Here is a 24,861-nt window from a genome sequence, read left to right on the forward strand (position 1 = left end):
ATATGTTTTCTTCCGCTGCCTGGCCTAGTAAATGAACCATTTTTCTCAATCACTATGATAGTTTTATGACTGGCGTTGGCTAAGTGAACCAAATTTGGCACTGATAGCGCGAGGTTAGTCTCCATAATCAATTACGTGCCTCTCCACAAACATGTATAGTAAACGACACTTGAGACATAAATTTGTGTTTGCTGTGAGTTGTTATGTGTTTCGCAAGTGTGAACGCAAATGGCACATGGTTCATTCAGGGGAAGAATACTTTCGATTTCATGTCAACATTCACTGGAAGAAATAGCTTTCTTTCACATCTCCAAACTTTTCAACGTTGGAAATATCTGATGTTGTAGCTTGGAACGATTTTTTTGGCAAATGTTTGGTAAGTTGTGGAAATGCTTGGAGAGTTTTGAACGGTACGGATTTTCTGGGAATAATGAAGATATGTTAGAATCCCTTTTATTTCACTTTCTGTGCTGTTTGAAAACTGTTAGCCATATATAGTGTTACTTGTCGACTTCCAAAATTGAAACAATGAGATATCGCAGACACCTTTACGCAACAGAATGCAGTAAGAATAAAGAACAACAGTGGCAAAGCTTCCAAATAGGCCAAGCCGGACATCAAGGGTGAAAACAATGATCTTACCACAACAGATCATCAGACAAATATATGTGTGAAACGTGCACAATAGCATTTTATCGTGAAGAGCCTCCACTTCAATAAAACCACGCTCTCCCATTATGATTCGTAAATATAACCGATTGAGGGAAGAAGGAGGGTGGTTCGATCTATAGTGATTCTTCGTGTGAGGGTGTCAATATCCTGAATTTCTGGTTTCGTCCAATCAACAACACCAAAAGAATGCGAAAGGACGGGTACAGCCTAAGCATATGTGGCCTTTTGTTCAGCTCTATAAACTCTCCTCGATGTTTTCGTGCTGTCGTCATTCCGTAGTTTGTCCCTAAACTACATTACTTCGACCGTATATTCCTGACCTACCAGGAGACGGTCAAAAACTCCCAGAAGTAAACTGACTGATCCTCCCTCTTCTACCTTGCCACGTTTCAAACAATTTTTTTTGCATTTGTCGAGTCCAAAGGACATGCCGATTTCATTAGAAAAGGATTCGACAATGAGAATCTGTTTTGACCCTCCATTGGCGATAAGTTCAAGGTCCTCCATGTAAAGGAGTTGAGAAAGGGGTTGGGTGATCCTGGCACAGTCAGGCTGGTTAAGCTCATCATCAGTTCAGGTTCCTTGTCCCCTCTTTACGCAGCCCAGACAGCGATGAGGATTTCTCCCGGGAGGCGCTGCCCAGTCAAACCCATCCAGAACTATTCGGAGAATGTGAAGACTCCCCACCACTGCAGCCTTCTCCATTACCCAGATTGTCAAAATGGCTGTATTCCTGGTAGCAAACCCGGGTACTCTCACAGTGTAAGACAACAGATTAGGAGGTACCAAACCTAAGGCACCGAGAACAATAGGGAGTCAGACTACTTGGTATTTGGAATGCAAGCGTGACATTTCGAAAGCGAGGTCTGCATATTTGCCATGTTTTTCCTGAATCCTGTCCATCACATTAGTGTCAAAAGGGACAGAAAAAATCAATCAATAAACACCACATGGATATGGTACAACGATTATAATAAACATGTTCTGAAAATAGTGATATTTATTTGGCTTGATATTGTTATGTAAAAGGTTGTTCTTCAAAGAAGGTTCCATAATATCTGCACAGTGAGAAAAGACATGAATAACCAGTCACACAAAACATCCAATTTTCTTCCAATTTTCTTTGATTTTCAAAGGACGTCAGTCATATAATTCATTATATACCACGCCAACAATACTTATTGAACAGTTCTGTAAGATTTGTAACAAAAACATTCAGAAATGTAGAAAATAGACAGTGTTGTTTTCTAATCTATCAATTCTCGGACATATTTTTAGATGTCGCCTGAAGGAAAGCTATGAATAAATTATTCCCAGATAATATCAACTTTTCTTTACTCTTCAAAATTCAATTCACTATGTAACACGCTGACAATTACTTTCTGATTTTCTTTTAAAGTGTTGTCTTAGAATTTGTTAAAAATAACAATTCGAAATTTACACAGGTAGGCCATTGTAAAATCAGGTGTAATAAATGTCAAAATTGGATGTCAGTGTAGTCTTATCTTGTAACATCATTCAAACTTGGGGCGGTGGGGTAGCCTAGTGGTTAAAGCGTTCGCCCGTCACGCCGGAGACCCGGGTTCGATTCCCCACATGGGTACAATGTGTGAAACCTATTTCTGGTGTCCCCCGCCGTGATATTGCTGGAATATTGCTAAAAGCGGCGTAAAACCATACTCACTCACTCACTCATTCAAACTATGACGGACGGACACAAAATAACCTAATTCATCACATTCATAAGGCAATATGTTTTTCTATTGTAGACAGTGATTGAAAGGTGTTATTTCATTTTTGAATACTCTTAAGAAGGTCGTCATGGAAATACTGAAATCAGTACACTGTACATTACCTGCTTGGACATGTAAGCAAATCAAGTATTACATGATGCATTGCTGTCAACAAACAGTTTCACCTAAAACAACGTTATCGTGTTGTTGATCTGTTTAGCATGAGCTGAAAACAATTTACCGTTGTTCAATTTTCAATGAAACGATTGTATACATATTTATATCTCGTTGCATTTCTGGCCTAATCGTGGTACACGTTGCAAAGTGTTCGCAATTCGTTTTGCGCCTCTCAGTCGCAAGAGAACCAGGCGATTAAGAGATCAAATCGTGATTCGCCTCAAAAAGAGAATCTTTGTCTGTCAGCACAATACTCGTGCTCATGAGTTTAAGTAAAGTACTTTCCTCGCGATTAAAAAGCGTGGTATAAAGTGATACAATGATGAAAGTAGTGCGGTGCTTACACTACAGGTCTGTATGATTGTGTGCGCATGTACACACGAGGCAAGCTTTGTCCCACTATGATAAACGTGCTTGCGGGTTTACCGATGTGGAAGAAATATATGACCTTTTCACTTTGGCTTTCCTCCAACCATAAACCATCGTCGCGATTTACTTCAATACGATGCTAGCATACACTCGTTCACCGTGGCGGTCAATCGCGTTGGGCATCAATCGTTTGAATATTTCTAACACTTTCTCGATTAGGTCATCTAACCACACATTTGTGAGTTGGATTTGTAAGATAATAGGAATAGGAGGGATCTACCCAGACCATTAGTAGGGCTACACTGACACCATTATGAGACGTGCCAGGATATCGCCACCTGTACAAATCCATGGACGCAATCAAACTTTGGGTTACAGAGGCAACAAATTCCAAGGAACATAGGGTCACGGGAGTTATGACCCTTAGATGTGCAAGAATCCTATAATTCGCCCTAGTTATGCGCCCACCTTTGTCAGCATCATACAAGACTCAGTTCTCGAGGATTTATAAAAATGGTTGACACGCCATAACTGAATTTTCTTTTCGAAGCGGTGTTGAACTACACTCACTCACTCACTCGGTGTGCACAATTAATGATGCTCACGAAACGGGGAGCACCCCTTATTATCGAAGGCCGAGGTCGACACATAATATTCTCCAGATACCTCACATTAGCATCAAAGACTTCTCCGGGTTACGCTGTTGTCCACGACATAGGCTTTAAAAAGAAATTTCGTTTGGAAGAAACGATTTACAATCGACATGATACCATAAAATCTGCACAGGAACTACCTCAACGAAAACCGTTGTAATCAAATTGTTTTCCAGCTGTTGGTCTTGCCAAGCAACAAGCATCAGCTATTTTATCAGATGATCATTTTACGATGAGACTGGAATATTGCGATGTTGTCAGCTCCGAGCCGTGATATAATGTTCGTATAAGAGATTACATGAAGCCAACACATTGCATCATGAAATAATATCATCCTCTAAATGCACTCTGGTTTGAGTGTATCATCACATCAGACATCACCATCACATTGAATAATTCATATCTTATCATATCAGCGTTATTAAGTCAAAGGCTGGCGTTTATACTAAATGACCCTAAAACCTGATGGATTTGAAAACCCAGAGACCATCCCCAAATATATCGTTATCCATAACATGTCATCGATCCCAATTGCGTGGATCGATGCTCATGATATCAATTACTGGATTGTCTGGTCCAGACTCGATTATTTACAGACCGCCGTCATACAGCTGTAATATTGCTGAGTGCTGCGTTAAACAACCAACCAACGATATACATACTTCGAGACAAGAGAAATTCAAATGTTACACAAGGGAACCGGAACAGAAACAATATGGACCATGAAGTAGTGTCGTCATAAACGATACACCGTGGTAAAGGAAGGAGGTCTTGATAACGAGGGTTTTGCCGCACTTTCAACGACATGTGAATCTAAGTCTTGTGTATTTCGCAAAAGTAAGAAATAAATTCAGGCCCGTGCTCATTAACCAGTCAATGAATACTAATATCACTCCTAACAATGTTTCAATGTGCATTAAACTGCACGTACACGAGGAAAGTGGCCAGCTTGCTACATTCGCTTCAGTTGTCACAAATTGCGATCCATTTCATGAAATATCCCTGTTGATCACTTAGCGCCATGGTGCTACTATAGGAAATGGCATGACGTTACGGCAGTTTGCTCCAGCTAATAGTGTCGTTTACCTTGCGGTAACCGCTCCAGTGCTTTGATTACCATTACCCATTACTGAGAGTTACAACCTGGGAATATCGAACACAGTTTATCTACGCTTGCACGATTCCATCTAACTGTGTTAGCATCCTTGGGTCTGTCTGGTATATTGCGCCATTTTTACAATTATGGCAGTAGGTTTATGGCTTCGGGTTTGTAAATAATCGGTGAGTTGTTGAATGAGGCTATACATCATTGTCAGCCTTATAGCATCGGTTTACACCGGGCCGGCGTTGGGAAAGAGGTGCCTTCAGAGCCGGAACGATCCACATGATCTCACACACGTGTCGACATATAATGTAGCCTTCCATTTGCGTCCCCAGGGCACAGGTGGCCACGTAGTATAAATCATCGCAATTCACTTTGCAGAGTTGCGTCGCTTATGCGTTGCAGAATCCGCTGAATCAAAATTTAACCCGTTTACTTTCCATGGTCCAGTAGCAACACCGACAGCAATGTTCCAGCAGTAGCATTGTGTCTGCAATGGTAAACTTATCTATGATTGGGGTACGATGACCCGCAATTCGCGGACTCACAGAATCTGACCCATCTTATCTTGTGCATGAAGAACGATTTTGTGTGTTTTACTGTCGGAATCACCAGATGGGTTGACAACTTTCCTTGTCGTCGAAGCGCACGTGTTACATGTACATGCCCATAATTAAAATCGACGTTAATTTAACGCAGTTCCAGGTGGCGGTACCAGATGGTGGAGTCTGACTCGTTAAAGTGGTATTCTACCTCCAGCTAAAGGAACATATACTTTGTAGGATTACAATATGTTTTGTTTCACGCCACACAGATGATATTGCTGTCATCTGTTCTATCAACAACAGATTACTACTACTACTACTACTAATAATAATAATAATAATAAAATAATAATGTTAATGATAATAAGCACAAATGTAGACTTAAGTAAATCTGGAGTTTAGAGCTGAACGGTCGCAATAAAGTTGAAGCCACAAATACTTTGCTGCATCCGTCCTTTCATATTCTTTTGTTGTTGTTGATTGGACGAAACAAGAAATTCAGGGTATTGACACCCTCACACGAAGAATCATATCTCACAATAGATCCCACCACCCTCGCTCTTACCTCAATCGCTTATATTTACGAATCATAATGAGAGGGCGTGGTTTGATCAACGTTGGGGCTCTTCATGATAGAATTGTTTTATGCACTTTTGCGCACATGTATTTGTCTGATGATTCTCTTGTGAAGCATGTCAAGACTCATGATGAAAACAAGGCATTCCACAGTTTTAGTTGACGAGCCAAGGATGTGAGACATAATCTCAATGTCAATGTTGATTTGATGCTGGACGGTACGGAAATATAATCCCTCACAATGGATCAGTGTACACTCGAATTTTATTCACAGCTCCCCGGAGAGTATACAACCAAAGGTTCTTCAAGGTTACCAGTTGTATTACCATCCTATCCTACCTGGTAGGATTGCTTAGTGAACAGAGTTATATTACGAACACGTGCTACGTGTACTGCAGTGTGTGGCAGGACCGTAACCCTAGAAACCCCCAGGAGACAAACTGGGCAAAGCAAACTTGTGGTTGATAGCATGATAAACGATACACGCCGCCGAGGTACGATGACACACATTCGACCAGGTCACACATAATAACCACGCTATTCTCATAGGGTGACTATTGACGTGGTATATCTTGCTCATAAAACAGAGGAAATAAGGCTATTATTTTACAAAACACATGGACTCCCAAATGAATTTTGAAAACAAACACATTTCAGAAAGAAACAAATATTTAAAAAACGTCAAGGCAGTAAAAAATATATCCGGACTCCTCGATTCTTTGTCGCCAAAAGACAGAGGTATTCATGGTTTAGTGGACGTCCTTGTTTAAACGTCACCATTAATGTCTATTTCCAATTAATAATAATATTCACTTAATTTATTACAGACTTGACCATGTAAACTTTTCTTCTGTGAATGTTGATAATAAAGTTCAACATTAAACTCGAGGTCTACCGAGCTATTTGGTGTATGGAGAACAGTTGGTCAATGAGTTTGATTTTTCCCCGTTGTAAATTATATAACGACTAGATGTTTAGCGATTTGGTAAAAAACATTCATGCACAGACAAGAAGCTGACAGACAAAGGATCGTAATTCAAGCGAACTTTGGATTAAACCATCATCGGCGATTACTGGCACGGATAAGATACACATTTCTGCGTAGACATGTGGGACAAATTGGACCACTAGCAACTCAAAGTGATTAGAGCACCTTATGTGTCTTTATATAAGCATTTCCTACACGTGTCATTCTTGACAATTCTTCAGTCCCTGTCACATGGCCTAATAAGGGGAGTATCATACTCACTCACTCGCGCCATGGCCGCATTATTCACTTTCAACCCCACAATGGTACGTGTAACATCTGTGGTAATTCCATGGCAGAACACGTCGCCGTTACATTCTTTGTCCCCTAAGCAGAATTATGGGGATCGGGTGGTTCAGATGCCCCATGTTGTTGTGAGTGGTTATTTTGTTATGGTTCTGTGGATCGTTGCTCTCGAAGTTATGGTTCAATAAACAAAAACAAAGTAATAGATACAACTTTGCATTCTTCGTATCAAAGTAATGGTCGAGTTTAAGGCCATCTCAGTGTTGTCCAGAATACATAAGTGAATTATGTTCTGAAAGAAGGCACACTAAAATGTGTATATTGATCCAGACCGCCACAGGGGTTTATGTAAACAGACTTTAGGTTGATGGAAACAGCTTCTGATTATGATAAAAAATTATCTTCAGCTAGAATGTTGCTATGTTTACCCGCTCCGGATTAAACGTTACGATACCACAAAAACAGATTGACAAAGATGTAAGACCGACAATACTGCAGGAACATTTCAGACAAGCCTGAGTTGTCTTAGAGCCCCTAAATACAGTTTCCAGTGGGGACTCCCCTACAGTCTGCAAAAACACACCTGGTTGCATGTGGGGACTCCGCTACAGACTGGAAACACATCGTATTTCATGTGGGGAACTCAATCTCGGAACACACACACACACCTGGTTTCATGTGGGCGATTCCCCTGCACAATCTCGGAACACACACCTGGTTTCATGTGGGGACTCCGCTGCAGGATGCTCGTGATATCAATCACTGGATTGTCTGGTCCAAACTCGATTATTTACAGACTGCCGTCATATAGCTGGAATATTTCTGAGTGCAGCGTGTTAAACAACAAACAAACAAACTCCGCGGATCCGCTACAGTCTGGAAACACACACCGGGTTTCATGTGGCGACTCATCTACACAATCAAGGAACACACACCTGGTTTCATGTGGGGACGCCTTTACACAATCAGGGAACACACACTGGGGTTCATGTGGAGACTCCGCCACAGTCTGGAAACGCAGACCGTGTTTCATGTGGGGACTCCCCTGCACATTCTGGGAACACACACCTGGTTTCAAGTGGGAACGCCTCTACACAATCAGGGAGCACACACTGGGGTTCATGTGGGAACTCCGCCACACTCTGGAAACGCACACCGTGTTTCATGTGGGGACTCCGCTGCACCATGCTCGTGATATCGATCACTGGATTGTCTGGTCCAAACATTATTTACAGACAGCCGTCATATAGCTGGAATATTTCTGAGTGCAGCGATAAACAACAAACAAACAAACTCCGCTACAGTCTAGAAACACACACTTTGTTTCATGTGGGGAATCCTCAACACAGTCTGGAAACACACCAGGCTTCATGTGGGGACTCCTCTACACAATCTGGACACACACTTTGTTTCATGTGGGGACTCCGATGGAAACACACCAGGTTTCATATGGGGGACTCCTCTACACAATCTTGGACCACACACCAGGCTTCATGTGGGGAGTCCTCTGGAAACACACCAGGTTTCATATGGGGGACTCCTCTACACAATCTGGGAACAAACACCAGGTTTCATGTGGGGACTCCTCTACACAATCTGGGAACACACACCAGGTTTCATGTGGGGACTCCTCTACACAATCTGGACACACAGTTTGTTTCATGTGGGGACTCCGATGGAGACACACCAGGTTTCATATGGGGGACTCCTCTACACAATCTGGGAACACACCAGGTTTCATACGGGGGACTCCTCTACACAATCTTGGAACACACACCAGGCTTCATGTGGGGAGTCCTCTGGAAATACACCAGGTTTCATATGGGGGACTCCTCTACACAATCTGGGAACACACACCAGGTTTCATGTGGGGAGTCCTCTACACAATCTGGGAACACACCAGGTTTCATGTGGAGGACTCCTCTACACAATCTGGGAACACACCAGGTTTCATATGGGGGACTCCTATACACAATCTTGGAACACACACCAGGCTTCATGTGGGTAGTCCTCTACACAATCTGAGAACACACCAGGTTTCATATGGGGGACTCCTCTACACAATCTGGGAACACACCAGGTTTCATGTGGGGACTCCTCTACACAATCTTGGAACACACATCAGGCTTCATGTGGGGAGTCCTCTGGAAATACACCAGGTTTCATATGGGGGACTCCTCTACACAATCTTGGAACACACACCAGGTTTCATGTGGGGAGTCCTCTACACAACCTGGGAACACACCAGGTTTCATATGGGGGACTCCTCTACACAATCTCGGAACACACCAGGTTTCATGTGGGGACTCCTCTACACAATCTGGACACACACTTTGTTTCATGTGGGGACTCCGCTGGAAACACACCAGGTTTCATATGGGGGACTCCTCTACACAATCTAGGAACACACCAGGTTTCATGTGGGGACTCCTCTACACAATCTGGGAACACACCAGGTTTCATGTGGGGACTCCTCTACACAATCTTGGAACACACACCAGGCTTCATGTGGGGAGTCCTCTGGAAATACACCAGGTTTCATATGGGGGACTCCTCTACACAATCTGGGAACACACACCAGGTTTCATGTGGGGAGTCCTCTACACAATCTGGGAACACACCAGGTTTCAGAAAACTGCTTAAAACGCCTGGTTCAGAAACATTGTGAAAGGTCAATACACAATCACAAATTAGATGGATGTGTCATTTTGAAACATGTAGCTTAGCGTTTATTACCACATTTACGTTTTTTACCGTTGATTATGGCCGCTCCTTAATAATATAAAAACCCTGTCACTTTGAAAGCCCGAGGATCAGAATTGTTCAAATTGATGTCTTATGACAACCGGGTTTCTATAAAAGGTCTCTCTTTCAGGCATGTCTATTACCATGCGACATGGCAACTCGTCATTTTGAGAATTCGCGGTCGTTACTGTAGCCAAATCCATATGCATTTAAAACCAACGACACGTTAATGCTGTTGGTGATAAAATGCTCTCTCGAGGACCCATCCTTAGTTTCCTCATGAATCTTAACTCACCAAAACGAGCAGCTTTTTGACAGTCAAATGACAAAGTTTTACACATCATTGACTCGTACATTTCACGACCAATGTAATGGAAACCCGGATATATGACATCGCAGCTACATGCAAAGGTGCGTATCAAAATTAATGTAAACCATCCTGTAGGAAAGAAGCAAAACCCTGCATGGTGTGCGAAGTCCAGCGTACATTAAACTTTATCTGAAACTGCACACAATCAAATCCATTAATCATTTCTAATCTCCACATCGGATCTCTGTACATTTCTAAGAGAAGTAATCATGTGAACGTGACGGATAACGTACATAGATCATTTTTTTACAAGTTTATTACCCTTGAGATAACCCACATTATTCGTGACAACATTTGTTGACGCATCGTGGACACAAGAGGGACTACTACACAGTTAAGGTCAAGGGTTAGTAAAATTTGAATAGGATTCCATGAATTGACAGGATATTGTGGGTGATTGATGGACACCTGTTAAAATGAAAAGACATTAGATCAAACAAATGTATGACTTGATAGATGAAATTTATTTTTGGTCCCATATGCAGCAATCGACTCGATATGAATTATGTTTAATAGACATCCATATGTTGGAATAGACACTCGGAAACATAATCTTCTTGAACAGATATATAAGCGCATGCATCGTGCATTATTGTTTACGGGGAGGAATTGACCCGCGCAGTAAAATGTATGATTAAAACATATATTATTTTAAAATGAAATTGAAACAGAACATGTAATAAAGCGACAAAAATTAATTTAATAATCATGGAAATTCACGTCGAAAAGTAGATTCAGACTATATAACAAGCATGTGTTTGTGCATCAGTACATAAATCAAATAGTGATGATATCAGGTGTTATGATGTCAGATGATATCAGTGGCACCCGTCACACAAACAAACACACAAACACTTGTACAAATACGGGAACATAATGGTTCAAGTCAAAATAGGGAATAGCATCGGCGTCAAATGAGTGAATCGTCTGAACATTCGTACAACAAAGTTTTTTGACAAGGTACTAAGGCCTTGAATGTTGTAACCCCCATGAAACAAATAGTTGTTGTATGGTGCTCTTTGAAAGCTCCGTAGATTGTACATAAAAATGTTTTTCCTGAAAAGATGTGAAACGTAGACACCCATGGCTCACACACACAAACACAAACAAGCACACAAACACACTGATAACAATCACAAGCGCACAGGCACAGACAAACACAGACACACAGGCACACACAGAGACGGACAGACACATACATACACAAACCTACGCACATACATACTCACAGACACGCACACACAGACACAGTGTAAATTTGTAATTATTCACCAACTATGACAGCAAATTAAATTATATCTGTCAAGTAAAAATGGATATACATTGAGTGTCTGCATGGAGTGCATGCTTATTGTCCGGACAACCCAAGCTTGTGGTTATCAGTAGCGCCAGATAGACTTAATCCCAAACTGAGTCGCTCTTCATTAATGGTTGTCAGCGCTTTAGATGTGACTTCCCTAGGTGATTGAAATGTTTCCTAACTCTTGACATCGCCGATTTGTCCATGTCATTTGAATTCCACAGACATTTGTGCCCCAGCACGCTCCGGGCCTCCTCGATGTCACCTATCGTCTGCTCTGATCTTCCCCTTGCCAATCTGTTACAAACCGGAAGTCACCTGGACGCCATTTTCTTTATTCATGTGGGAGTGTGTGTTATATGGTTTTCTGACAAGATATATCCTCTGCCATAGGAACGGAAATAACAAATCGATTTTAGTCTGTCATTACACATTTTCGAACATGTATGTGACAATAAATATCATAGGCAGGTCTCAAGCATGAATTTATAGATAATATCTCGTACAAACAGCCTTGATTAGTTTTCATTGTGTTTAAGACACATTGTTTCAAGCGCGGATATAACTTCTTGGAAAAGGTGGGACGAGGTAGCACTTAAAATTAAAGAAATGGAAATAATCCGAAAATAAATTTGAGTTTGGTGCGTGCGTGCGTGCGTGCGTGCGTGCGTGCGTGCGTGTGTGTGTGGTGTTGGGGGGGGGGTGGAGGTAGTGTGTGCTAGACATTACAGTAATCACTCAATACTGATTTTATCATATACGGCTACTCAAATAAATACATCGGATACAATTGAATACATGCATGTACATTGATGTAATTTATTTTCAGCACGTTATTCTAAGTTCTAATTTTCTTAAGTATTTTAGAACACGAGCGCAATGTTTTATGTAAATGTAAACAGATATGTATCATGTTGTATAATATATATCCACTTATAATCAGCTTAGCGATTGTTGATAAATGTATGTGTATGATAAAGATTTGAAATATATAGTTTGTATTTTTTTAGAGTGATACTTTAATAAGCGCTGGTGTATGCTTGTCGTAATGGCATCCAGCTTGCAGTCGATTTGACTGGATACTTTTACATGCATCACGAACACCTGGCTTCATGACTATTTGAGGGGGCACGGGTGGCCCAGTCGTCTAAGGCGCCGCGATTCGCTGTGCAGACTTGCGTCCCTTGGGCACGCCAGAAACCTTTGATTGTGGGTTCGAATCCCGGCTCGCCGCGAGTATGTTTCTAGATTGGTCAGCACCATACCCGTCCTCGTGGGTTTCACCGAAGTGGTAAACGTCTGAAACCTGCACCACTTCGGGCTTTCCTCCCACATTAAGCTGACACGCCGTGGTATGACTGGAATACTGTTAAAAGCGGCGTTAAACCAAACTCACTCACTCATGACTATTTGACAGTAATTCATAAACACATGCTCATGATATAGTTCGAATCGTACAATGGACTATACTTTTAGTCACCGCTGGCTTTAATTCCAACATATGTCCATGGGGAACACCCAAGAATGGAACACCAATAAAACGAACCCGCCCATGTGAGAAGCTGAAACGGGTTTTTCGGCGAGTCTGGGCAGTTGGCCTTGCTGCTTAAGCTTTCGCTCGTCATACCAAAAGCTCAAGATGGTTTCCCAGCATCAGTAAATGCGTTGTTTTGTCACTGGATTTGCTGATTCATCACTTGATTGTCTGGTTTATTTACAAGCGTCAGGCAAGAAACAAACACTTACGTTTTTATGCAAATTGTGTGAGTGGCGGGGCAAGACATCCTTACCCTTTTCGCGAACACCTGGTGTCATCACTGATTTTCAGTGATCCCGTCATTGGTTTTACGCTGTTTTGTCTTTTACACCCTGTGGAATCTGTTTCGTCGTAGTAGCATTTTCAATAATGATTTTTATGACATTGATTTTGTATTCCGGTGCAGGGTTGTTACAATTTGTAACCTGACTGATGCTCTGTTTTCGTATACCGACGCAGTGAATTGTTTCTCTGGCTATCAACCACTGTTTGTTTTGTCCAGAAGCGCCTTTCTGCAGACGGCCGTAATATAGTTAAAATATTGAACACGATGGCGTAACACAACATGCCTTCAATTCATTCAGTCACAGTGAGATGTGTATTTGTGAGTTATTTACATGCGTTAGGGTCCGCTGATCGTGTGTTCCAATCTACGATTTATCCAGATAATGGTCCGTGGTATTTAAAAATCGCGTCCATTGTCATCGGCGCCTTAACCGTCTATGCCCACTTTAACCAATTAACCACACGCATTATTATTATTAGACCACTGGATAAGAGTTTATTAGCTTCAGGAACATATGCTAATATTCAATGAATATGCTTCTCATTGCAATAAATATTAATTAAAATACAATATATCTATATCTATAACTACATACAGGGACAATTAACCATTGCGAATAACAATTTTAGACAACCCAAAGATTTTGAAGCCAGAGCGTAGAGGACGCCGTGTGATTTTGCTAGGAAAGTGTTAAACGCTGCATCAATCAATACTTACCCAAGAACACAACCATGTGAAATATATTTAATTCCGCATTCAACAGTTCTTCACATATATCTGATGTTTCTATATATTGTTCTGCGTAAGAAATTTTAAGAAACTGTTGTAATATTTGTAGTAATTATCAGTGGCAGCCATTGATTGAACTACTAGTAAATACCATCAAGTGCTGTCCTGGCCGGATTTGAACAGCAGTCAACACCAGCGATGGCGCTCTTCAGGGTGACTCGAACTGGAACTAGAGTTATTGATTGCAAACCTAAAACCATGTGTTTAAATATAATTCATATTCTGATTTCACAGTTTAGCTCTGTGCCTAACAAGATCTATGTTAACCAATGTGGAAATCACCTCGTAACATTATAGCATTTAGTAGAGATGAGCATTGAATGCAAAATGTACATTAACAAAATATATGAATACATGTACATATTATATTCCATGTACGTGTATGGTCACGTTTTTGGTTCTCCACACACATATACAGCATTCAGTAGAGACCAGTATTGATGACTATCGGCATTACAATGCACTCTTTGTTAGGGTTCTGTCAACTGAGATTTGTAATAATCAGACCGTATATACAATATCGAACCTGTTAATTAGAATATAAGTGCTGTAAATGATACATGTGTGGACTTCCTTGTAAAAATACAAATAGCCGTTTCACGGCTACAACAGCCTTTGTACATCCTGAAGTCTGGACGTGTTACGCCTTATGGAACAAGGGGGGCAACTCGTGTCGGTTTGATAGCCTTACCAAGTATTCCTGAAACTGCACAATTTCGATCCTTGAAATCCCTGGACGGCTACGAACAAAACACATCCACGAATGCAATGGTTTCAAAAGTATGTGACATAATGATAGTATGTTTGAATAAAGGTGATGTTGTTTCGTAAATTGTATCATTCATGGATACAGTGCGTTGTTGCACAACACATACTGCCCAATCTTTGAGGTGGATATGCATTTTTATCAATATATATATTTTTATCATATAATCGGTAACCGTAACAATTTCGATCCGTGAAATCCCTGGACGGCTACGAACAAAACACGTCCACGAATTCAATGGTTTCAAAAGTATGTGACATGCTGTTTGAATAAAGATGATGTTGTTTCGTAAATTGTATCATTCATGGATACAGTGCGTTGTTAAACAACACATACTGCCCAATCTATGAGGTGGATATGCATTTTTATCAATATTTATATTTTTATCATAAAATCGGTAACCGTAACCCCCCCCCTAGTGATTATGCATGTTGACTTAATAAAAGCATTTATCATATAATGGGTAGATTTCTCGGCAGGATAAAGCCAACGGATAAAAACGATATCGGTTGGGGTCATATGCGGATAGAGATGCAAATATCAAAGGTCAAGTAGGGACTACTTCACTGTTTATAAACAAATATGGCGTCGCTCTCGTCATTCGGCGATCGAGTCGGAATTAACCATCGGGAATCTGGATAAACTACAGGGATAATTGCTATCATTATCAAAAGAACAATCTAATATACTGAAAATCAGTGTCCAACTGTGTCGTAGCTTAGTCATTTTACAAGTTTTGGCAACATTGGAGATATAAATTTCGAAACAATTTTACGAGGCCTAGCCAAGCGGGATGAGTAGTCATTACTGTGCTTGTCGACCTCTGCGGCTTGAAACCTTCTAAAAAAATTGAAATAGTTGGATTTGGCCTAAATATGTTTGAATTGTTGCCTTGTTTCGTTTTGTCGCTGTGTGTACATCTGACTACACTTCTTAACGTTATGACAGGACAGACCGACTGTCAACAACGTCTGAGCGTGGCCGTGACGTCTCATAGACTAGGATAAGAGTAGCTTCCCTTTGACAAAGGGCAGTTACTCCAGCAGACAGACCGATAGATTGCCGCGAAAAGCAATTAAAAACAACAATTATTGTTGTTTTGCGTATATGTTGCTTCGCCACTGTATAAGAAACAGATGTCAGTTGGAACTATATTGGCTACTGTCACTGTCCGACTGACACATCACTTATCCTGTGACGTAATAAACATTAATGCGCGCATTCCAGGAAAACTCACAATGTTTCGCTAATGTTTGTGAGAGAGGGAAAGCGATTTTGAAGCACAGAATTAAAGAATGACATTATATGATAAAGAGGTTATCAAGCTTGTGTGTTTGGGGATGGTAAATATCCTGTATTAGGAATAAACACTATGTATTTAGCTCGCCAAGGCTCGCTAGATACAATGTTTATTCCTAATGCAGGATATTTACCATCTAAAAACACACTCGCGTGATAACCTCTCTGTATGTAGGTGCTAGGATAGGAACGTGATACACCCCATGGTGTATCGTATCTGTGATTGATTTAGTTTACATTAGTTTGTAAATGAGGAATGAGGAATAACCACCCACCATGATGTTAGCACTGGAATGCTATATATATATAATTATATACAATAAGAAAGTCCACGTTAGTCCATCGTCTTCTTTATATCAGTTTCAGACATAGTACTGTCGCTGTCTCATGACAGCTCTTCAGTGTATATATATATATATATATATATATATATATATATATATATATATATATATATATATATTCTTAATCAGCATCTAATATCATGGAACCTTAATTTTAATGTAAGAAAAGGAACGGGGTCGAATGTATTATGTTTTTAGATACTGTTTTACTTACATATGCGACTTAATTGTTTGTACGACATTTTTCTCAAAGCCAGGCTCAGTAGCAGAAACAGAAGCGGAACTGCGCAAATGATATTGAGACGGTAATACAGACAGTTTGATCACAATGATATCACATCCATGCGAAGAATAGTAATACCACCTGCATAAAACCACTCTTGTAGATGGGTGGACAATTTCAAACATATAGACGCTGTTGCGTTAATCCCGGCAGCTACTTACCCTCTAAGATTTAGCTTTATTTACTGATGATTTTATTGATGAAATTACTAGACAAACTGTTTTTATCTTTAAGTTGCATTTAGAAGGTGCGGTATCATGTTACCAGAGCTGACTTTTTATCCGTTTATTTATCCTTTCAATGCGTCTTTAGGGACTGGTGCTGGTCCTTTAATCTAGCACGCTGATAGCCAGATAGCGACTGTTCGGAAGCGTCTATTTATGCATTTGTTAATTGTGGGGTGGTGGGAAATGTCAACTAAATGATGAAAAAATTATGGGGGACAATACCCCCTGGTATTATTCACATAAGTCAGTCATAATAACTGTATGTGCGCATTAATTTGTCAAAAATCTAATCATGACTTTACCAAGTGTTACATATTTTATCCACATTTATTACAATAGGGGGCAAGGGTGGCCCAGTCGTCGAAGGCGCCGCGATTTGCTGTGCAGAGTTGCGACCCTTGCGCACGCCAGAAACCTATGATTGTGGGTTCGAATCCCGATTCGCCCCGATTATGTTTCTAGGTTTGTCAGCACCATACCTGTGCTCGTGGGTTTCACCGAAGTGGTAAACGTCTGAGACCTGCATCACTTTGGGTTTTCCTCCCACATTAAGCTGACACGCCGTGATATAACTGGAATACTGTTAAAAGTGGCGTTAAACCCAACCCAGTCACATATTTATTACTATATCGTTGATTAGTGGCTTGTGCTACAGGTATCTTGCCTTTTACGCCTAGTGGAATTTGTGTCTGTGGATAATGGAGCCTAGTTTTGCTCTGGCGGTGATGTTTTATCTTATAAATTGGAGAATTGATCAGGTAATACGGCTTATGCATGCTTAATAAAACAGTCCCGTCTACTCAAGGCTGAGATAAGTTTTTCCAAATTATATGTAATAGCAAACCTTTTCCAAATGATTCGTGAAGCAAAGTTAAAAAGCATTTCTGTTTTTATCTTAAGATTGTGAGAATAATCCTGTTTACAAATAGTTGAACTATAATAAAACGCAACTTGGGTAATTAAGCAACGCCTTCACTGAAACAAACTAACGGCCTATATATATATTTCTTACTTTTGGTATTTTTATCACTTTATTGAATTACTTAAAAATACTATTTTTCTATACTTTAAACTGTTATTAATTTCAAATTAAAATTTATACAGAATAATACAATTCAGTATGTTTGTTAACAAGTTTACGATTACTCAAATAATTGGTAACATATTTCACTTTGTAAGTGAGTATGGTTCTACGTCGACTTTAGCAATATTCCAGTAATATTACGTCGAGGACGCCAGAAATGGGCTTCATACATTGTACCCATGTGGGGAATCGAACCTTGGTCTTCGGCGTGACGGGCGAACGCTTTGACCACAAGGCTACCCCATCGCCCACTTAGTTTGTAGGATTGGTCGAGGTGTATTTATGCAACAATGGACAACATTCTGGACAAACATGTTGATGCTTTATCCCACTGTATAAAATTTAAACACAGAAATTTAGTGTATACAGGAATAATTTCCCTCACTTGAATCGTTCAGTGTAAATGTATATCCAGGGTAGGAAAAAATCTCGTGTCACGTGCTAAAAAAAATAGCTTTTGGAAGATTTCGAAATTAAGTCATAAACATCGGATTTTCCCTTTTTCATTATCAAAACAGACATATTGTCAATCTATCAAGTGAAACAGGAGATGGCATGAGTGTTTTTTTTCCCATCGTTTCATCCATTTTGTAATGCTGCATCCCCAAGCGTCAATCCATAAATGCCCACTGTGTGCTCTTCCATGTGCAGACACATTTCTTTCCCAAGCATCTAAACGCTTTACACGTTCACATGTATGATGTGTGGCACCGTCGTTAACAATTAATCATTAAGATAATTGAAAATTACATTATTCTTCCCGTGCATGGAAAATCCCTCAGTGTATGTCAACAATAGATATAACTAGCTCCATCAAAGCTGTTCAAACGATTGAACATATTCATACAAGAACACTTACACCCCCCTAGTTTAAATAGATATATATATATTGACCTCTTCTGTCAATGACTGATGATTGAATGATATCCAAATGGAAATCGACAAATACGTTTCATAATTCTAAGATATTTCTACTGAAAGCTGGGTCCAATGTACGATTCCGACTATATTATAGCATGTGTTTATGAATCACTGTCAAATAGTGATCGCATGTTCCCAACAGTTCAGCTATTGTGGACAGGCTAGTCGTGACGTCAACTGAAAGACGTGTCCTTCACCTTGGCCCGACTCCGTTTTGTTTCCACGAACTAAATGATGAACACTATAACTTGAAATATAAGAGTAAACATCTGCGTGGCAATCTAACTTGCAAGGAATTAATCTTTAACGAATGTTTTGGGTGTAAGGTCTTCAGGCCCACATAACATGCAACACAGAGGTAGGAACACAAGACGTTTACTTGGCGAAGACAACAACGAGACTGATTACCATCCAAATCGGATCACGCGTCACAGTCTATGATTCCACGTGCAGGCACACACTACTGTTGGGAACCGTTGCGTTTGGGCGAAGCTGTCCAACACCGGGAACAACCTCACATTCCTCCCCTCTCAAGAAAGGTCTGGCACTACTTGATCAACACTTACGACGACTGTTTCTCTCGATGAACGGCCCGATGACTTGACTTGCAGGAACTCACCATAACACTTGGATACCACAAATCCAGACTTGAAATGTTGTTTCTTGAACTTTAAACATTAAACATCCATGAAACTCTTTCAGATGACTGTTCTTGACGATGTAATTTAGCTGATGTATGAGATTCGACACACTTATCCCATAACTCTACACAGCCATCCATATCCTCCCACACAGAAGAAAAATCGTCTGACACTAACTGGTGAATCACACTGTTACGACCAACCATAACAAAATACGGAGCAAAAACAGTGGTGCGATTTAACAACGAATTATGTGCTAATAAAATTTCTGGCAAAAATCTGTCCCATGTTTTCTCAAACAAGTTTCTAATGTTCTGTGAGCTCTTTCGACTGGGTTAGCTTGTGGTCTAGCAACTGGAGTATAACTGCATCTAACTGTCCAATTTTAAGTAAACATACTTAATTCTTATGATGTAAGGACAGTACCATTATCCATATGTAAAAAACTGGGCGGACCAAATAAAGAAAACAGACGTTCCATTTTAACAGCAATCGATTGTTGTGACGTTCACACAACAACGTGTTATCCTTATCGACCTTGTGGCAGCAGTACTGAACATTCATGTGCAACGTCACAGTATGTAAGTCATTTAATAGGAACCTTTTTGTTTACTGTATCAACAGTTCGCTTTGTTTCTGAATTCTCATTTAAATCATAGAATCATGATCAGTTGGGAAAAGCAACCTCATTGTGTACTGTTTGGGCAATAATAAATATTATATATGAAACGTACTTAATCACCAAACGAGGGGTATGGACCAATGAGAGTTTGTTATTTTACAAACACGTAGTTCAGTTATTTCATGCCGATGAAGAATGCTATTTTTCACTCACATTCTGTAGTTAGCATGTTTTGCCAGTGTGGATACAGAACACCTGTAATTACATTCCTATTACGTTCAGCACATCAGCAGGCTATAGGGGCACATTCTCATCACTTTCTTATAATTGCATTGTAGAATGTACTAGTATAATTCTGGGTGCCAGGGAATTTTGTGTTTGAAGCTTCATATTTGTCTTCAGGACATACAATGTGTGTTTGTAAGCATTTGCTGGAACAGATTATTTTGAGGGCTCTTCAAAGGAATACCAAATGGTCAGCGCCTTGCAATAAAACTACACGGGCATCCGTCTTCGTATTCGCTGCAAGGGCGCCAATATGTGTTCATATATTAAAAAATAATAAATGCAACCCCTTTCAATAATCCTCAGGAACCTCTGCTAAAAGCAGTGGTCATTGTACGATTCCGACTTTTGCATAACCATGTGTTATGAATTATAGCGATGATACCAGGTGCTCGCGAAAAGGTGAGAACATCCGGTGGCCCCATCGGTATTACACGCCACAAACACATCCACTGACATTTCAGATGTCCACATGTTCACCTGAACAATAGGGAATTGCATCAGATATACTTTTTGTCACTGATGCGTCTAAACTGGAGAAACAAAAACAACTAAAAACATGCCGGACTCAAACACAATGCATAATTCCCGCGGCAATAAAACAAACAAGTGTATGAGGATCACATCTTCACTTTGAACTGACAACAAAAATTAATTAATCTACCTCATCACCGCATTAATATACATCACCGCCAGAGCATAACTAGGCTCCATTATCCAAATTCCACTGGGAGTAAAAGGTAAGATAGTGGTGAAGATTATATGTATGGATCAATGAAACCATGTGATCGCGAAAAGGGTCAGCAAGTCCTGCCCTACCGGTAGCACACGCCTCTCATACAACTTTGCAAAAATGTGCTTGTTTCTTACTTGGCGCCGCACAACAGTACCCCCAACAAATGTGGTCTGTAACAATGAAGGGAGAATTGACACGGTCTATATATAGCTGCCAGATAATCGTTTATAACGGTATGAATACATGACAAACGATGTCCCTCTTGACGGTTTGGTGTTCAACATATTTATTTCCATTTTCACAGATAATAACTTGAACGTGACATTCACAACACCAGATCATGAAAGGGGCTTGTCCGGACAGGAATATTCATATCTGTTAAAGTTGAAGCATTCAGTATTGGAAGGTAACCAATATATTGATAGACATGTTTACAGTTTGAATCAACAATTTGAACAAAGTCATGTGTTGTCTGCATTCTCCATATTTCGGCAGCTTTGGTCGAATTGCTTTTCGATATACAGAGAGCACAATCGACATCGCTGCCGCCGTTTGTGATATTATAGATATGTTTTGTGACATTTTGTGTTAAAGACAAACCTACAAAATCGTACAATTTCTCTGTCAAGGGTATAGGTTTGTGAGCTATTTCCTCGTACCTGACAAAGATTACTTGTTTCGGGTGTATTTTCTTTAACTTGGCATATCCTTGAATATCTGACAACATAGTTCTACAAAACATCTCAGAATATGAGTTTAAGCTATTGGGTACAAATTCCCCATAACGCATCTGGGACGACAGAATGGCACGAGGATCTCGGACGAGGTAAATCATCTTCAGGTGAGGATCCTTGTCAATGAATTGTTCAGCTTCATGAATTGTAAGGTTAATAGTTTTGATAAAGTTTACCTTTGCCCTAGAACAGGCATTTGTCAGTATCGATATACATTTTTCAATGCCTGCCACTCCGCGTTGATCCGTGGTACAAAGTTTGTAGGCTTTTGTGGTTTTACTGTGGTGCCAATGTTCCTGGATTAAGGTTAAAATGTCAAGATTTTTAAATTGACATTGCAGGATTTTAGTCAAGGTATCTATCTTGACATCTTTGATAAACTTCTCCATGTCATCAAAATAGATCCTGCAAGAAAATTTTAAAAAAGGTTGTCAACAGAAATCAGGAAGTCATATTACAGAACTTCGAAAATAATGCAAATATAATTATGATAATAGTTCATGGATAAATGCATCAAAGGTAACAAAAGCTTTGTGGTTGTGTAACATTATATATTATGGTTCATGTTTGCCGATCATTTTGAAAATTTGAAATGCAGGATATCGTTCATGTGACAGACTGTCCAAAAAAATCCATTGTTTGTGTTCACTCCCACCGGTGTATGTCTAATTACATAATTATCTTGGCATGAGATGGAAGATGTCCACTAGGACGTGAAGAAGATAATTGCTCTGTTATAAAATGCATTCGATGTCATCTGAATATCGAATGCACCTGGTATAGCTGAAACATATGCATTACACACGGAAACATGCACAGGAAAATTCGTGTTTAGACTGGGTGAGTTTTATTCCAGTAAACTAATGGCGTGTCATCTTGATAAGGGAGGAAAGCCCGAAGTTATTCCTCAGACGTTTACCTCTTTAGTGAAACCCACGCGTGTTTATACAATCGTGAAAACGAATCATTATGGGACGTCTTACCTCTTATAATTATGCAGATAAGGAATGACCTTTGGCCGGTAATACCATGTTGTATGAAGAGGTTCGAACATAAAGAACACATCCGGGTGAGTCTGGAAGAGTTCAGAGGTGAAGGTCGATCCACTGCGCATGTATGTCAAGAGAATCACACGAGTGTCAGTGTGTATTTGTGCCTCTGTTTCCTGTAGTGCAACATTCGCATTGGCACCTGTCGTAGAGAAATTATAATGGTGTATCCTTTTCATTGTGGTAAAGAATGAAGATGGATCTGAATTATGGATGTCAAATTATTTCTACGTGTACATGTGCGGTATATGGCGTAATATAATAATAAATCATGTTCCATCAAAAAATTCGTAGATATTGAAATCCAAAAGTCAGCACTGTCTTCTTTGACACTATAGTTTCCAAACTGACGCGCAAAGAAAATGTGATAAATACTCCTTACCAATCTCATTATGTCAACTTTGTGTGGTATTTGTTCTGACGATATTCGGTGTGGTCTTAAAGGAATAATCCAGGGATAGTAATTATGATATATACAAACTCAAAGCTACAAAACCCGTTCTGTAATCATGAGAAAACTTTGTTCGGAGTAGAGTCCTGTGTACGATTTCGACTATACCATAATCATGTGTGTTTATCATGTAGAATACCAGGTGTTTGCGAAAGCATGAGCGTATCCTGCCTGACGATGACAATCGTATACCATTTGTCATGATCAATTTGTGGAGTAAATATATGCTTACCGCACATAATACAGTATAAGGAAACACTGTTGGTGTCAGACCGCCTCCGTGGTCTATTGGTAGAGCGTCCGCCCGGAGAGCGGAAGGTCCGGGTTTCGATCCCCGGACGCGTCATACCAAAAGACGTTAAAAGATGGTACTTGTTGTTACCCTGTCTGGTGCTCGGCATTTAGGGGCCAAAACAAGGACTGGTCGGCTCGGAGTCAGTATACTGTGTCTGAGTGGAGGTTGCAAAATGCATTTTCGAATTTGACCCCCGACCTCTTTCACGACATAGTCCGCAACCATCTCCACTCACCAACCGTTGGAACCCATCAGATCCGATCGCCTACGCATATCTTTTCAATTTGCCAATACCATTTACCATTCACATATCCCTTACATTTTAAGCATGGTATATATACATGTTATGTTAATTTACCCATTTGCTGTTCCCCGAGCATGACAGTTACCTGCACATATCAATCACTTGACGACGACACGAAGAGAGGGAGGAAGAGACAACTGAGGTATTGACACTGCCCAAGAGGACCGACTGCTCTTATTAGCCTTAGCGCATCAATGAAGAAATACGTTCAGTGGGTGTGCTTTTCAGAAACAAAGTGATGGCCTACAACCCACGGGGTCTCGTAACAATAACACAGTTGTTCTACTTTGGGAGAATGACTAGACTGAAACCTTATGGAGTCGTTCAGGCATTGTTGATCAGCGAAACACAAACAAAGACGGGCAGGTCGAGTTATGATTGTCAATGTCAATCATGCAGGACGATGCCCGGTGATCTTTTGGTTTGGTCTATCACAATTGATCTATTTATCGAATTCAACTGAGCCGTGTCCACGGATTGTCCTTCCCTTTTCTCCTCCAGAGACACGGCTGACTTCTCAACGGGTGTGAGGAGAATAAACTACAAGGCGAAATGGCAATACATTTTTATACATCCTGAAGCCAATGAGTGACCCACCGACAGAGCAAACCATCATGATCATCCTAATCAGTAGCTGTAATTGAAAATTAGAACTATTGCACTGGTGATGTATTCGATACGGCTATCATAGTT

At 40.3% G+C, this 24,861-nt stretch overlaps 1 protein-coding gene across 1 annotated transcript in view; it reads right to left on the reverse strand.

Moving 5' to 3' along the window:
- LOC139475609 (carbohydrate sulfotransferase 1-like) overlaps positions 1-23,297 on the reverse strand; it is a 30,329-nt gene extending 7,032 nt beyond the window's left edge. The window contains exons 1-2 of the mRNA XM_071258798.1: positions 23,053-23,297; positions 21,995-22,474 (exon numbers count right to left, since the gene is read on the reverse strand). Of these exons, the coding sequence (XP_071114899.1) occupies positions 21,995-22,474; positions 23,053-23,297 (725 nt within the window). The remainder of the gene's footprint in view (positions 1-21,994; positions 22,475-23,052) is intronic.
- Between the last annotated feature and the right edge of the window lie 1,564 nt (positions 23,298-24,861).

This window comes from Haliotis cracherodii, unplaced genomic scaffold (assembly GCF_022045235.1).
Source record: "Haliotis cracherodii isolate W230 unplaced genomic scaffold, xgHalCrac1.p SCAF_3, whole genome shotgun sequence".
NCBI classification, from domain to species: Eukaryota; Metazoa; Mollusca; class Gastropoda; order Lepetellida; family Haliotidae; genus Haliotis; species Haliotis cracherodii.